Here is a 13,903-nt window from a genome sequence, read left to right as displayed (position 1 = left end):
GGTGGGCCTTGTTTTGGAGGAAGTGGGGACACCCTGAGTACTTCCCTTCACTCCTTAGGCACACCTGCTCCCTGATCACTCGCCAAGATCTGGTGGAACCACTTCCCCAGCCTGCATTTACTCACTCCAGCCACTGCCCACCTCTCTGCCACCCGGCCTCATCCTCCATTGCTGCTGCCAGCCAGTTGGTGCCTACGGGGGACTGCTCCTCCTTCAACCAGTCTAGGGTTGTCCTTCCTTTTTTCTGACCTCACCAATGACCAAGTCCCATCACTTCTATCTCATCAAAACTGCCCAGTGACATGGGCAGTGTGTGCCCTGAATGTCACACCCAGGACTTCTTCTGGGACTCTCAGCAAAGGTGGCAGTGGATGGCAAGGACAGGTCAACAAAGACTACAGGGGATGCAAAGGCCAGTGGGGTGAGCTGCTGCTCGGACCAGATTTTGCCGTGGGGCTGGGAGGTGCTCCTCCGACTCCCTTCTCTTTCTGCATCTCACTGGCTTGCTCTCCTGCTCCGGCTAGCATGGTCTTGACAGCCGCTGGGAACCAATCAACTGTTGAAGACAGCACCACTCCTGCTCCACCCAGCCCCCTGGCTAGGATTCTAGCTCAGTGAGCTTGGTCCACCACAGACTTAGCCATGGGCACTGAGGACTACACTGTGTAGAGCCAGTTCAACTGGGAAGGGTTCTCCTGGGGATCTAGAGATGAAGCAGAGGGGGACTCTGCTGCACAGGGCTCAGCAGAATACTGGTTTCTGTATGCAGATTGTATCGCAACAGGAAGTTGGTTTCCAAGCAGTGGAAGCTTCTTAGTAAACTACCAGTAGCTGGTGGGCAGCATTCATGGCCTGAGACCCATCTAAGACGTAAGCTGTGAGCTCTGGGCCCCTGGCTCCTGCTTATGCCTCCCAGCATCTAAGGCCTAGGAGTTGGTCGGAGATGACAGAGGAGACCAGCTCTGCTTCCCGTCCCTGGGGAGCGGGAGTGGGAAGAGAACTGACAGAGCATAACAAAGTGGCAGCAGCTTGGAAGAACAGACTGCAAACAAGTAAAAACCGGGATGTGGACCAGGGAGAGGAGCCAGCCAGGAGCGAGAGCCTGAGAGGCCGTTCGAGAGGGTGTGTGCACCCAGTGAATGAACCACCCCAAGGCTTGGAGGATCCCCCCGCAAGAGTAGTGCAGCCTCTTTGTTTATAGGTCCCCATGAGGACCAGGGCTGGGTCAAGTGAGAAGACCCCCAAGCCACCAAGAACAGCCGTTCCTGTAGCTGCTTGTCCCTACACACCAAGAGTAGCAAGCCTTTGGTGGGCAGGGGTCTCATCACCCTCTGACCACAGGGCAGTCCAGTCCAGCCCCCCAAGGACAGTCCTGCCCTGCTGGGTGGAGACTGACAGTTGGGGGACTCCCAGGCTGGGGATGTCAGAGTCCTTCACAACTGGGAAGGGGTAGGATGGTGGGGGATATCAGAGCTGCCAGCCTCTTCCTCTGCCTTGGGTACTCCCTCCAGTGTGAGGACCCTGTGACTTGCTGAGCTTGCTGTGGCTTCTCCTGCTTCCTGGCCCACATGGGCTCACACGTGGTAAGAGCAACCAACAGCAGTGGGGGAAAGCTACCAATCCCTTCCTTTCTGGATTTACTTAAGGAAGATTCAGGAGACATATATTGTTACTTCTCCCCCAGAGCCCAGGCAGTAGTTCCCAGACCTGGTCCACTCTGCTCCCCAGCTGCCCGTGTGATGGGCCCAGGCAACTGCAGCCAGGAGCTTGCTCCTGACTCCACACTTACAGGGAAGTTGAGCCACAGCCCCTTAACGTAACTGACAGGCTGAAGTCGGCTCCCCAACACCTCTGAGCTTTAATCACCCTGGAGATTGCACTCCTATCCATGTCTTCTCAGAGCCCTGAAAACCTCTCTTCACCTTTCAGGTTTACCCACCCCCAGGAAAGCTCGGCGGAGCTGGGAACCTCAGCTCTCAAAAGCTCGGCAGCCTGCTGGGAGGTGGATCCTTGGAGGAAAGCCAGTCTGAGTGCCAGAGCCAGTCCTTGGGAGCCCAGCTTCCTGGCTGGGACAAATCCACTTTGCCATGCACCTGCTTTCCATCCGCTGGCAGTACCTATGTTGGAGTGGAGGTGGGGGGAAGGCGGCGGCCCATGAAGCTGACCTGAAAGGACTCTAACAGCCTTGGGTCCAGAGCAGAGCGACCCCTGACAAGTGCACGCTGCCCTTGTGGTTGCCCAGAACACCCCAATGTTTGTATACTGTCCAGGCCAGAACTGTTCCACCAGGCAGCCAGGAACAGCTCCACAGAGTGGGTGTGTTCCTGTGGAGACACAGGCTTCTGGGTCCCTCTGAGATGCAAGGATTCAAGCTCTTCCCCAAAGCCTGGGGCACCCATATGGTTGACAGGCTGTAGACCTGGGGCCCCTACCTGAGCAGAGCCCCCTGGGTCAGATCAGCTGCTTGGAAAGGACCAACTGTTTGCAGGCTGAGAAGGGGGTTAGGCAAAGCTGATGCACGGTCTCCAAGTCTAAAATGGCAGACAGGCCCATGCTTTGTCATGAAATGGCACGAGTGACAGAACTGGACCACACCTTCCCCATCTGTCCAAAAATGGGACAAGGGCAGAGGGAATAGGAGGTGAAGCATGTCGGCTGGGTGGGCTTGTGGTGGGGTCTGCCTGAAGTGCTCGGGAGAAGGTACTGTATAGACAGAGCTCGACGCTTGGCCAGACCTCAACCATGTGGGTCCCTGTGTCCAAAACGAGGGCTGTGTGTGGCCTTCCAAGCAGCTGGGCGGCTCTCAGAACACTGGCACAGGCAGGTGCCTTGGCCCCTCTTTTCCTCCCGACCCCACCCAGGCCAGCTCCTGGACCCATTTCTCACCTTCCCGACCCGACTGTGAAAACTGATGAAGCTAAAAGGGTTTGATCATGTTGATATATTTATATGTAAATACAAAACTGTATCGCTGTAAGATATTGAACATTACAATTATCTTCAGAATCTGACTCAGTCCATTGATGTTAAATACAAAATGAAATGATTGTAAAAAATAAGAATATACACATTCAAAGAGCTTATTACAGTATAAAGTTATCGAGGTCTGATGAGCTGCCAACCTCATCTTCTGACAGGGGTAAGGAGGTTTAGGGGTTCCCAGGATGCTCTTGGGAATGTGGAATGCTGGGGTGTTTGATTCTGTCCCTGGCACAACAGGCCAGGAGCAGGCAGGGTCATGGTGGGTGGAGAAGGGCAAACTGTGATCACAGGTACCCCATCACCCAGCCAGGGGGTGCAGCTTGTCATTGGCACATGGCCAGAGGCAGATGGGCATCTTGGTGGGTAGCAGGGCCAAGCTGCGGAAGGACAAGAGGACATAGGGCCCAGCCCGTCCTCGCGGGGAGACATGCTCCCAGCAGTCTCCGCTTTCACAGCAGGGCTTCCCTGCTTTCCTTCCGAAGACTTCGTACCGATTGCATTTGGCTCTGGCTGCTCATTGACCCCGCTCTGCCCCGGCTTGCTCATAGCCTCCCCAAGCCCACGGCAGGGAGGGGAAAGGGTCTGGACTCACAGTGGAGGTCTGTTCCCCAAATTGGCAAAGTAAACAGAACAATCATTAGCTAAGGGTGATCCATGCTGAATTCAACCAGTGTCACCACAAACCAGGACTTGTGACCCCACGGGGCAGCATCCAGGGGAAGGGGCAGCGTTACTGCAGGAGGAGGCCTGCGGCAGGGGCACAGAGAATGGGTGTACCCTCCCCCCACCTAGTGCTCTGATGGCAGGAGGCTGACCCTGAGCCCCAGCTAGTCCAGGGTCTAAGAAGTGGGTCTGAACTGCAACCCAGAGCCGCAGGAACTTCTACAAAGGAGTATGTGTGTGTATATGTATTTATAGAATATGCCCATAGTGTCACATACAATAGATAGTATATACACTCGTCCATGTGGACCCATACACAGAAGCGCACATCCACGCGCACACACACGACGGCAGGGAGGACCGGGATACGCGCCCGACGTACACACATGCTTGGCACTCAGGACAACCTCTAGAACATGGAACTCAGTCAGGTTCTCCAGGGAGGAAGGCAGCGGCTGCTCACCACACCAACAGACCCCAGGCATGGGAAGGAGTGGGAGAAGGGAGACCCCCAAAAGAATGGCAACAGGAAAGAGGGGCTCACTCCTTCCCACTTACCTCGGGGCCCCTGGCAAAACTCAATAGCCACAGTTGGGTTTTCATAAGGCACAGTTCGAGAGCAGGTGTTAGGAAGTGGAGAACACATGGCTGCCAGCCCTTGCGCGGGGCAGCTCCACCACGGGGACCCAGCCAAAGGGAAGGGCTGCCTGCGTGCACACGGGCCTGGGAGACACGACGAAGAGGAGGATCCATGGCTTCGGCAGGTCCACCAACAGCAGCCCACAGACTCAGTGACATCCAGGGTAGCAGGGTAAGGAAGGCCGTCCAGCAGGGACTGGCCCGGGGACAGTTACTGGCCCTCCATGGGCAGTAGGCTGTGGCCAGAGGGCACCATGCCCTCCTTCTCTGCAAATTCCAGGATGGCCTTGTAGCAAAAATAGTACTGCTCAGGGGTCTGGATGCTGAAGGCGCGCTGGGTCCTCATGCGTGACACCGTCTGGAACACATTAAGGGTGCCGAGCTCCTCCAGCTGTGCCAGGCAAATGTCCAGTGAGCAGAAGGTACCTGAGGAAGACAAGCAGCAGTCACGGCTGCCTTGCTCTCCATGCTCTCCATGCTCTCCCCTCTCCCAGCACACCCAGGCAGGACTGGATGAACCAACTCAGGGGCCCCTGAGGAAGGGGTCCCAGGAGTGCTGAGGACTGGAGAAATGTGGCCTCTCCCAGGACAAACACAGGGACAACAGCAAGAGGGAGGGAGGACTGACTGGCAGCACTCCCACACCCAACTTCCAGAGGTGCCACACCTCCACGGAGGCCTGAACCCACTAGAAATGTTCTACCGTCTCCCTGAGGGGCCCTTGGGTTAGATGGACCAACAGTGCCTGTGTACACCTGCCCTGAGCTCAGTGACTGCAGAAGGCCGAATGCAGCCATGTGGGGAGCAGGCAGCAGCCTAGCTGGGTGCTGCTGGGACCCCTCTGTGACACCGAGGACAAGGTGGCAGGGCCAGCAGAGAATGGCACTGATTGGATCGATCAAGCATCAGCCTCCAGAGCCCATGGCTGGGGTGAGCACACCCTGGCAGATTTGGGGGATATCAAAAGCACAGGGCCTTGTACGGGTTCCTCCTCCCATGGCCACCACAGCTGAGGCACTTCCCTGTCGCTCCCTCAGGAGTGCCGTCTGCAGCCTTACCTGTCCTGCCAATGCCCGCACTGCAGTGGACCACAATGGGTGGCTCAGGGCACTGGCCTCTGGAGCGCGCGCCCATGCTGCTGACGGCCAGGCTCTGTTGGCTTCGGACCACTCTCAGGAAGTCGATGAGGGAAGCTGCTGAGGAAGGGACGCCATAATCTGGCCAGCTCAGGAACTGGAAGTGGGTTACCTGGCGTTTCTGCCGCTCCTGGGGTGAAAGCAGGTGAATATTAAGGAGCCACTAGTGCCAGAGGCTCAGCGTCCTATGAACCTGGCCACTGAGGCTCCCAGCTCCCTCTCACGGTCCCCTCACGACTGCCTTCTGCCACAAACCCAAAGGAGGTTTAACGGTGTGCCATTAGTGGGCTTTCTGTACACTGGAAGTCAGCCCTCACAGAACACCATGCATGCACGACTGTTGTCAAGATGATCTGGCTGTGCAATGCCAAACTTCACCCCATTCCCTGATGAACAGACAACCCACAGCCCTGCTGTCATCCTGTCTGCCTCCTTGGAAGATTTTCGTTACTATAAACTTTCTCCCCCAGCTTCAAAAAGGTGAGGAGGGGAACAAATCTTTAAAATAAAAAAAAGAAGGAAAGAAAAGGTGAGGAGGGGACAGGCACCTGACCCAGTAATTAGGATGCTAGTTAAAATGCCAATGTCCCACATCAGTGTCGGGGTCGAGCCTGCCTCTGGCTCCCTACTGCAGCTTCTATTAACACAGAGCTCAGGAGGCAGCAGGTGTGTCCCTGCCACCCTCAGGCGATACTGGTTGGGTTCCCCAGCTCCTGACTTTGGCCTAATCCCAGCTACTTTACTACAAGCATTTAGGGATAAACTAACTAAACAAGAAACTTTTTTTTAAATTATTATTATTTGAATGATAAAGCAAAACCATGCCTTACCTCTGTGTTATGAATTTCTAGCGTTGTTTTCTTATAATGGTTCATGTTCTCCACGCCTAGGTTGGTCACGGTGAGGAAGCCAAATCGGACCCGAGAGTCTTTTTCTAAAGGCCAGTATTGGCCACACTTTCTCCTGCCGCCTTCTTCGAAGCTGAGGACACAGGGAGAGAGGTCAGCCTGCCACCTTTCCTCTGCACAGCGGGATTCCTGTTCCCTGTGGGACTCCTGACACAGCGCCATCTCCTGTGGCTTCTGAGGAGCCCCAAGGTCCTCGGCAGCATGGAAGCAGCAGGGAAGGTCTGTGCATGTGCTCACAGAGCCCATCAATTGAGCGCTCACCTACCAACATGGCTGTGTACTCGCAGACACAGCACCCACTGCACCCCTTCCTGGTCACATAGCCCATCGACTGGGCGCTCATCCACCACCATGGTTGTGTGTTCACAGACGCAGCATCTGCTGCACCCCCTTCCCTGACACCTCACACTCCTTCTCATGTTATCTGGGAGGAACAGGGGTGGACAGAGTATAGGGAAAACAGGGCAGGTCAGAGAGAACTTTCTAGCCTGGGCCTCAGCCAGTGCTCCTCCTCCTCCCTAGGTTGAGGAGTGGGAAAAGCCCATATCTGAAGATGCAGTGGGTGGGGCTGGGGGGGTAGGCGGGTTTGCATGAGGCCTAGAGACCACCCTACACTTGTTAGTGGTCCACAATGCTCGAAGCACATGCCCTGAGGAGGGAGCAAAGTGTACCTTCTTATTTATTTTGTGCCCTCTTTTAAAACAGGTTACAATTAATGTTGTGATAATAATGCTAATGGGTGGGTAACACCTTTCAGCTTTTCCCTATTGAGAGAGTCCTGCCCCACTCAAGATATTTCTCCCCTTCTTACAATTCCCCAATAGAAGGAAACACATTCGTGCAGAAGAGGGGTCAAAGGTCACACCACTGGTAGGCAAAGGAGTCAGGAAGATGGCTCCTAATAAGAAACAGAGCAGACCCACAGTGAGCTGCTATGCTGCCAAGCACCAGGGAAGCCCCTTACCTAAAACACTGGGAACAGCAGTGTCAGACGGCAGAGGTTCCAAGTTCTGGAATAATTGCCTAGACTTTACCTATCGAGTGTCCCCAACATGAAACTCTCCATGATCTTGAAGTCCATCTCTGGGTGAGGGTTGCCCCACCAGCTCCTCCCTGAGAGGGTAAGGCCAGGCTCTCAGTCCAGGCATTCAAGCTTTGTCAGGTGAGTCCCATCAATGCCCACTGTCCTCTGCCCAGGTTAACCCAGGGTCAGCTGAGAGGAAGACAGGGTGGGTCAGGGTCTGTCTCAGCTCTCCTACTACTCGGGGCCTCCGAGAGCAAAACGTCCTCTATAATTTCTCAGGCTTGGGGTTGGGCTGAGCATGGGCAAAATCCACTCACCGGGTGGTCATGACAATCACCAGGACCTTCTGCTCCCAGACCATGAGCCAGAAATCCCGGTACGTATTCTCCAAAGGACCTGACATGAGAGTAGAATGCAAGGGCTGTTGGTCCAGGACAAAGCACAGATGTCAGCTACCACTGCTCCTCTCACTACACACCTGCTAACCCTAGGAAGTACTGAAATGTCCCCTAAATGTGAGGCAGGCACACTAGGTCTGGGGGGGCGCTGCCACACACCTCCCAGAACTGCAGCTGTGGTCACGCCAAGCTGACAGTGTCAATCAGGCACACATCTCCAGCTATTTTCCTCTCACCAAAATTCCCACTTGCAATCACTGGCGTGGCCACACTGTCACCCTCCTGAGTCCCATCCGCTCTGAGCCTTCATGCTTGCAATCTGCCTCTTCATTCAAAAGTAGCGCTGGTAACTTCTCATTCTTGTATCACTCCATCTTTTTCATTAGTTTTTTAAGATTTATCTATTTACTTGAAAGGCAATTACAGAGAGAGACAGAGATACCTCTGCAAGGAGTTATCATTATGCCTTACAATTTTTTTTTCAAATTTCTTTGTTTTTGAGGATGGTGTTGTAGATGGCAAGCTTAGCTGCCACCTGTAGCATCCACATTACACATGGATACCAGGTCTTGTCCTAGCTGCTTCACCTATGATCCAGCTCCCTGTTTTAGTGCCAGGGAAAGCAACAGAGGATGGCATAAGTCTTTGGGTTCCTGGGCCCACATGGGAGACACAAATGAAGCTCCTGCTTCCAGGCTTTGGACTGACCCAGCCGCAGCTATTGTGGCCATTTGGGGAGTATACCAGTAGATGGAACGCCTCTTTCTGTTTTTCCTACTGTATCTTTCAGATAAGTAAAATATTCCTTTAAAACATTTACTTTTAGGACCCAGAATGGTTGCCTAATGGCTAAAGTCCTCGCCTTGTATGTGCGGGGATTCCACATGGAATCCCGGATGGTCCACTTTCCATCCAGCTCCCTGCTTGTGGCCTGGAAAAGCAGTCAAGGATGGCCCAAAGCCTTAGGATCCTGCACCCATGTGGGAGACCCGGAAGAAGGTCCAGACTTCTGGCTTTGGATCAGCACAGAACATGCCACGTGCTAACTAACCACTCAGCAAGAATGTTGAAGAGACTCATGGGCCACCAACTCCCTTTCAGCGAAGACCGTAACAAACAGCTCAGGACAATTCCTTATACTTTGCCAGTGTTTTCTCCTCCCCCACTTCCTGGGAAGCAGAACAGTGTCAAAGGGCCTGGATGGTTACTGTTCCACCATGGTTTTGCTACCGTATCTTAGGCTCTAGAAGTCTCTCTTTGCAGAGATGGCTACTGCCCAAAGTGGGAAATCTTGGCGATGAGCTAAATCTCCAATAAGACAGGGTAAAATTTGGGCTAACCATAATTTATGCATTCTATACAAACAATGCTGTGATATCAGCTATTTTGCTATAGGAAATTATTCACAAGATATCATTAAACCCAGCGCGGTCGCCTAGTGGCTGAAGTACTCATCTTGAGCACGCCGGAATCCCATATGGGAGCTGGTTCTAATCCCAGCAGCTCCACTTTCCATCTTCCTCCCTGCTTGTGGCCTGGGAAGCAGGCGAGGGACGCTGCACCCACATGTGAGATCCAGAAGAGGTTCCTGGCTCCTGACTTTGGATCAGTGCAGCATCAGCCGTTGCAGTCACGTGGGGAGTGAATCATCAGACGGAAGATCTTCCTCTCTGTCTCTACTCCTCTCTGTATATCTGACTTTGTGATAAAAATAAATAAATCTTTTAAAAAATGTATCATTAAACAAAAACAGTGATGAAGTTGCATTGCAGCAGCTTAAGCAGTCTGTATCAGAGTGCTTTGCTTCCAACTGAGTTCCTGCCAATATGCCGGAAAAGGCAGTGGAAAACTGTCCAGGTATTAGGATCCTACCACTTACATAAGAGACCCAGACAGAGCTCCAGGGTCCTGGCTTTGGCCAGGTTCTTGGCTTGGATTCAACACCAGGCCTGGCCTTGGCCAGAATCCCAGCTCCAGCCAAAGCAAGCTTTTTTTGGAGTGAAATAGTAGATGGAGACTCTTCATCTCTGCTTTTTAAAAAATAAATAAATAAATAAATAAGATAGACCTTAAGTGTTCTTTCAAGAAGCACTTGCGTCATCTTCTGCTGATTTCTCAGGTATTAGCAAGAAGCTGGATTAGAAGTGGAGCAGTTAGGACCCAAACCAGTGTTTACATGGGATACTGCCATATAGGATGGTGCCCAGTGACTTGAACAGCTGTGTCACAACACTGCCCCCTCCTGTGAAGCAGTGTCTTAATGCTGTACCAACACCCACCACCTCTTGCAGATTCCTCAGAGGCCATACTCTGCAAATGCATGTGGTAGTGGCTGATGTTGTATTCGTGTGCCAATTTTCTTCCCACCTTCCTTGGAGCCAGCTTGGTATTCTCAGATGCACAAAGGCACCTGGAGCATTTACAGACACTCCATCTGAAGCCCAGCAGGAACTGTCTGACTAAGCCCAGCCTGGCCACGTCAGCACACTTGCCAGAGTGCTCTGTGACGGTACAGGGACCAGTGACGTTCTCTGAGGACAGCACTATTCAGTCCTATATCAGAAGCAACCTCCATCAAGTACCACTGCCCTTCTTGACCTCTACTGGAAATGCAGAGCAGGCCACAGGCCTGGTGAGGTTGAAGAGAAGCGCTGTACTTCTTGTCTGACTTCCTTAACCACTTGCAGTCTTATGGAACCCAGGACCTGGCGGTCGCTGCGTCAACTCCAGTTACCATTCCCTGGAACAGTGATGCCATCACCCGGAACCAAACCAAGTGTGAGAGCTTGACCAGCTTACCTTGGGTGCCGATGTAAGCATTCTTCTGCTTATAGCCATCCATGAAACTGGCATTGATGTAATCTGTCTAATGACAAGAAGGAGACATTACTGCAGCTGCACGCAACAGCCCATGTGGGGTTGTATATGTGCTGTGATAGGTACATACAACTCAGGGAATGAATATGCTCATTAGGCAGACACTGAGAAACGAAAAAAACCAATTCACATCCCTCATTTCAACAGACCGGGCTGAGTCAATACACACCTCTACTGTACAGATTAAAACTTTAAAATGCCTAGGGAAAAAAAAAAAGAAGCCCGTCTTTGTAATCAGGTATTGAAAGGACATGTGGAAATTGCAGTCGCCAGATGCTGCTACTGAAGACACAACAGGTAATCCCACAGCTCCTCATAAGAGTAAATGGGGTTACCAAGTGATCTAGAGAGTTCACCTCTAAGGAAATGGACAATGGGCACAGGGGAATGGCTCAATGGATGGATCCTCGCCTTACAAGCACTGGGATGCCACATGGGTGCTGCTTCATGTCCCAGCTGCTCCACTTCCAATCCTTGCTTGTGGCCTGGGAAAGCAGCAGAGGACAGCCCAAAGCCTTGGGACCGTGTACCCACGTGGGAGACTTGGAAGAAGCTCCTGGCTTCAGACCAACTCTACTCCGATGACTGTGGCCATTTGAGGAGTTAACCAGCAAATGGGGGATCTTTTTGTCTCTCTTCTATGTAGATATGATTTGCCTCTCCAATAAAAAAAAAAAACAGATCTATGGATCTTTAAAAGAAAAAAAAAAAGGCACAGTATATAGCCTGGTGGCTGAAATTCACGCCTTGCATCTACTGAGATCTCATATGGGTGCCAGTTCGTATCTGGTTGCTCCACTTCCCATCCAGCTCCCTACCTATGGCCTGGGAAAGCAGCAGAGAATGGTCCAAAGTCTTGAGACCCTGTACCTGTGTGGGGGACCTGGAAGAAGCTCCTGGCTCCTGGTTTTAGATCAGCTCGCTCTGGCCACTGCAGCCACTTGGGGAGTGAACCAGTGGACAGAAGATCTATCTCTCTGTCTCTCCTTCTCTCTGTGTATCAGCCTTTACAATAAAAATAAATAAATCTTTAGAAAGAAAAAAATTGAAAAGAGAAATGACAAAACAGGACTACTCAAAATTTAGACACTTGTTTGAGAAATACAAATAACTCCAAGTGCCTCCAATGAGAAATGAGTAACATGTAGTGTACGATCACAAGGAGACGTTCCTGGGAAATAAAAGGGATGAGGTGTTGACATCCGCTACACACAGAGAGCCTGGAAGGCACTGTGTTCTAAGACACCAAAGGTCACCATTCACGTGACTCCATTTACACAGATTGTCTAGAACAGGCAAGTCCATCAAGGCAGAATACAGATGTGGTAGGTTAGAGAGAGGGGGAATGAATGCCAAAGGTAGGGGTTCTGGGAGACGATAAAAATATTTTTAGATTATTTATTCATCTATTTAAAGGGCAGGCTGGTAGGAAGAGGGCTGAGGAAGGGATAGAGAGACTAACAGATAGAAAGATCTTTCTTCTGCTGTTTCACTTCCCAAACGGCTGCAACAGTCAGGGCTGGGTCAGGCTGAAGTCAGGAGCCAGGAACTCCATCTGGGGCTTCCACATGGTGACCCCAGTCATCACCTGCTGCTTCCTAAGGCACACTGGCAGGGAGCTAGAGTGCTAGTGTAAAAGCAGGGACTTGAGTCAGCATTCTGATCCAAGATACTGGAGTCCCAGCCAGCGACTTGACCTGCTAGGCTCAAAGCTGGCCCAATTGTATTCTAAGGTAGACTGTGATGATAATGATTACACCACTCAGTTAATGCATCAAACACCATTGACTTGTACACTTCAAATGGATGAATCAGATGACATGCGATTACATCTATATAAAGCCACTATTTACAAACCAGAGTCTATTAGGACCTGCAGGACTATATGCAGAACCAAAGCGGAGGCAAGCCAAGCAGATCAGGAACATCCCATCCATCCCACCACATAGTGAGAGCAATGCTACAATGGATGGACCACACACCCAGACTCCATGACCACCCAAACGAGCAACACAAAGCCACTGCCCAAAGGTAAACTCCTAACTGCCTTTCCAATTCCTCTCCCACCTCCTAAGGGTCACAGGTTCTTGGGTACGCGCATTGCCTTACCACATGCACAAGATCTCTGCCACAGTCCTTTAAACCGAATGTGGACATGGGTGGACATGAGTGGACATGGACAGCAGAGGGCACAGAAGAGGAAATGGGGGAAGGTGGGAGAAAAACAGAAGTGTTCCAAAAGCAAACAAGGGGAGAGCCACACCTCTCACCATCGTCCCCTTCCCCAGCATACCATGCTTTCCCAGCAGGGCAGTCAGAACTGCTGGGACCTCACAGTCATCCCCCTAGATATCTCAACCCAAAGGTCACACCCATCCCAGCCATTTGGGAAGTGAACCAGCAGATGGAAGATCTTTCTCTCTCTCCTCTCTGTAAATCTGATCTGCCTTTCTAATAAAGATAAATAAATCTTTTAAAAAATAAACAAAGCAAATCTTTAAGAGTCACATACCCAGCTGTCACCACAGACACATACAGATATCTCAGACCCAGTGCCTGGTCCCTTCCTCCGCAAGAGCACTGCTCCAGGCAGTTCTGGCAGAGCTGAGTGGACATGCTCAGTAGCAGACCTGGGCAAGTCTCCTCTTCCTGCAGGAAGTTCCTCTGCAAGGGCCCAGGAAAGGCTCCAGGCTCAGCCACCTGAGCCACAGAGTCAGGGAGGCAAAGACGCTGATCCTAGGATCCCAACCCATGCATTAAACACGCCCCGACACAGAGCTGACTGAGGCAACAGCAAGCATTTACAATATGTGTCATGGTAAAGAAGCACTACTTAAACCTCTTTACTCTAGACAGCACACTCAGTCGATACCATGACTTGACGCTAAATTCCAGACATCTACAGAGAAAGCTGGCACAACCAAAAAAGAACCATAAAACCAACTTAGTCACTCATCCCAAAATTCCACACTGCTATAAACAGGACTTTAAAAAACAATAAGTCACCCAACAGAAGTGAAATCTGCCTATGAGAAGGGGATCTATAACCCTATATTTACAGCAGCACAATCTACAATAGCAAAGACATGGAAACAATCCAGATATGCGTCCAAAGAGTGATTAAAGAAACCATGGTACATCTACTCTATGGAATATTATTCAGCTATTAAGAAGAATGAAATTATTCTATTTGCAACCAGGTGGTCCCAGCTAGAGACCATTATGCTCATTGAAATCACGAAAGAACAAATCTATATGTTCCCTCTTATATAAGGA

At 51.4% G+C, this 13,903-nt stretch overlaps 1 protein-coding gene across 1 annotated transcript in view; it reads right to left on the bottom strand.

Moving 5' to 3' along the window:
- Positions 1-2,931: 2,931 nt before the first annotated feature.
- PTPN9 (protein tyrosine phosphatase non-receptor type 9) overlaps positions 2,932-13,903 on the bottom strand; it is an 82,155-nt gene continuing 71,183 nt past the window's right edge. The window contains exons 9-13 of the mRNA XM_040968461.1: positions 10,550-10,616; positions 7,670-7,748; positions 6,251-6,401; positions 5,343-5,550; positions 2,932-4,710 (exon numbers count right to left, since the gene is read on the bottom strand). Coding sequence (XP_040824395.1) covers positions 4,496-4,710; positions 5,343-5,550; positions 6,251-6,401; positions 7,670-7,748; positions 10,550-10,616 — 720 coding nt within the window. The 3' untranslated portion in view covers positions 2,932-4,495. The remainder of the gene's footprint in view (positions 4,711-5,342; positions 5,551-6,250; positions 6,402-7,669; positions 7,749-10,549; positions 10,617-13,903) is intronic.

The sequence above is a fragment of the Ochotona curzoniae genome, unplaced genomic scaffold, assembly GCF_017591425.1.
Source record: "Ochotona curzoniae isolate NIBS_2020 unplaced genomic scaffold, NIBS_Ocur_1.0 scaffold_4701, whole genome shotgun sequence".
NCBI lineage: Eukaryota > Metazoa > Chordata > Mammalia > Lagomorpha > Ochotonidae > Ochotona > Ochotona curzoniae.
This window is presented reverse-complemented; position numbering and strand designations above follow the sequence as displayed.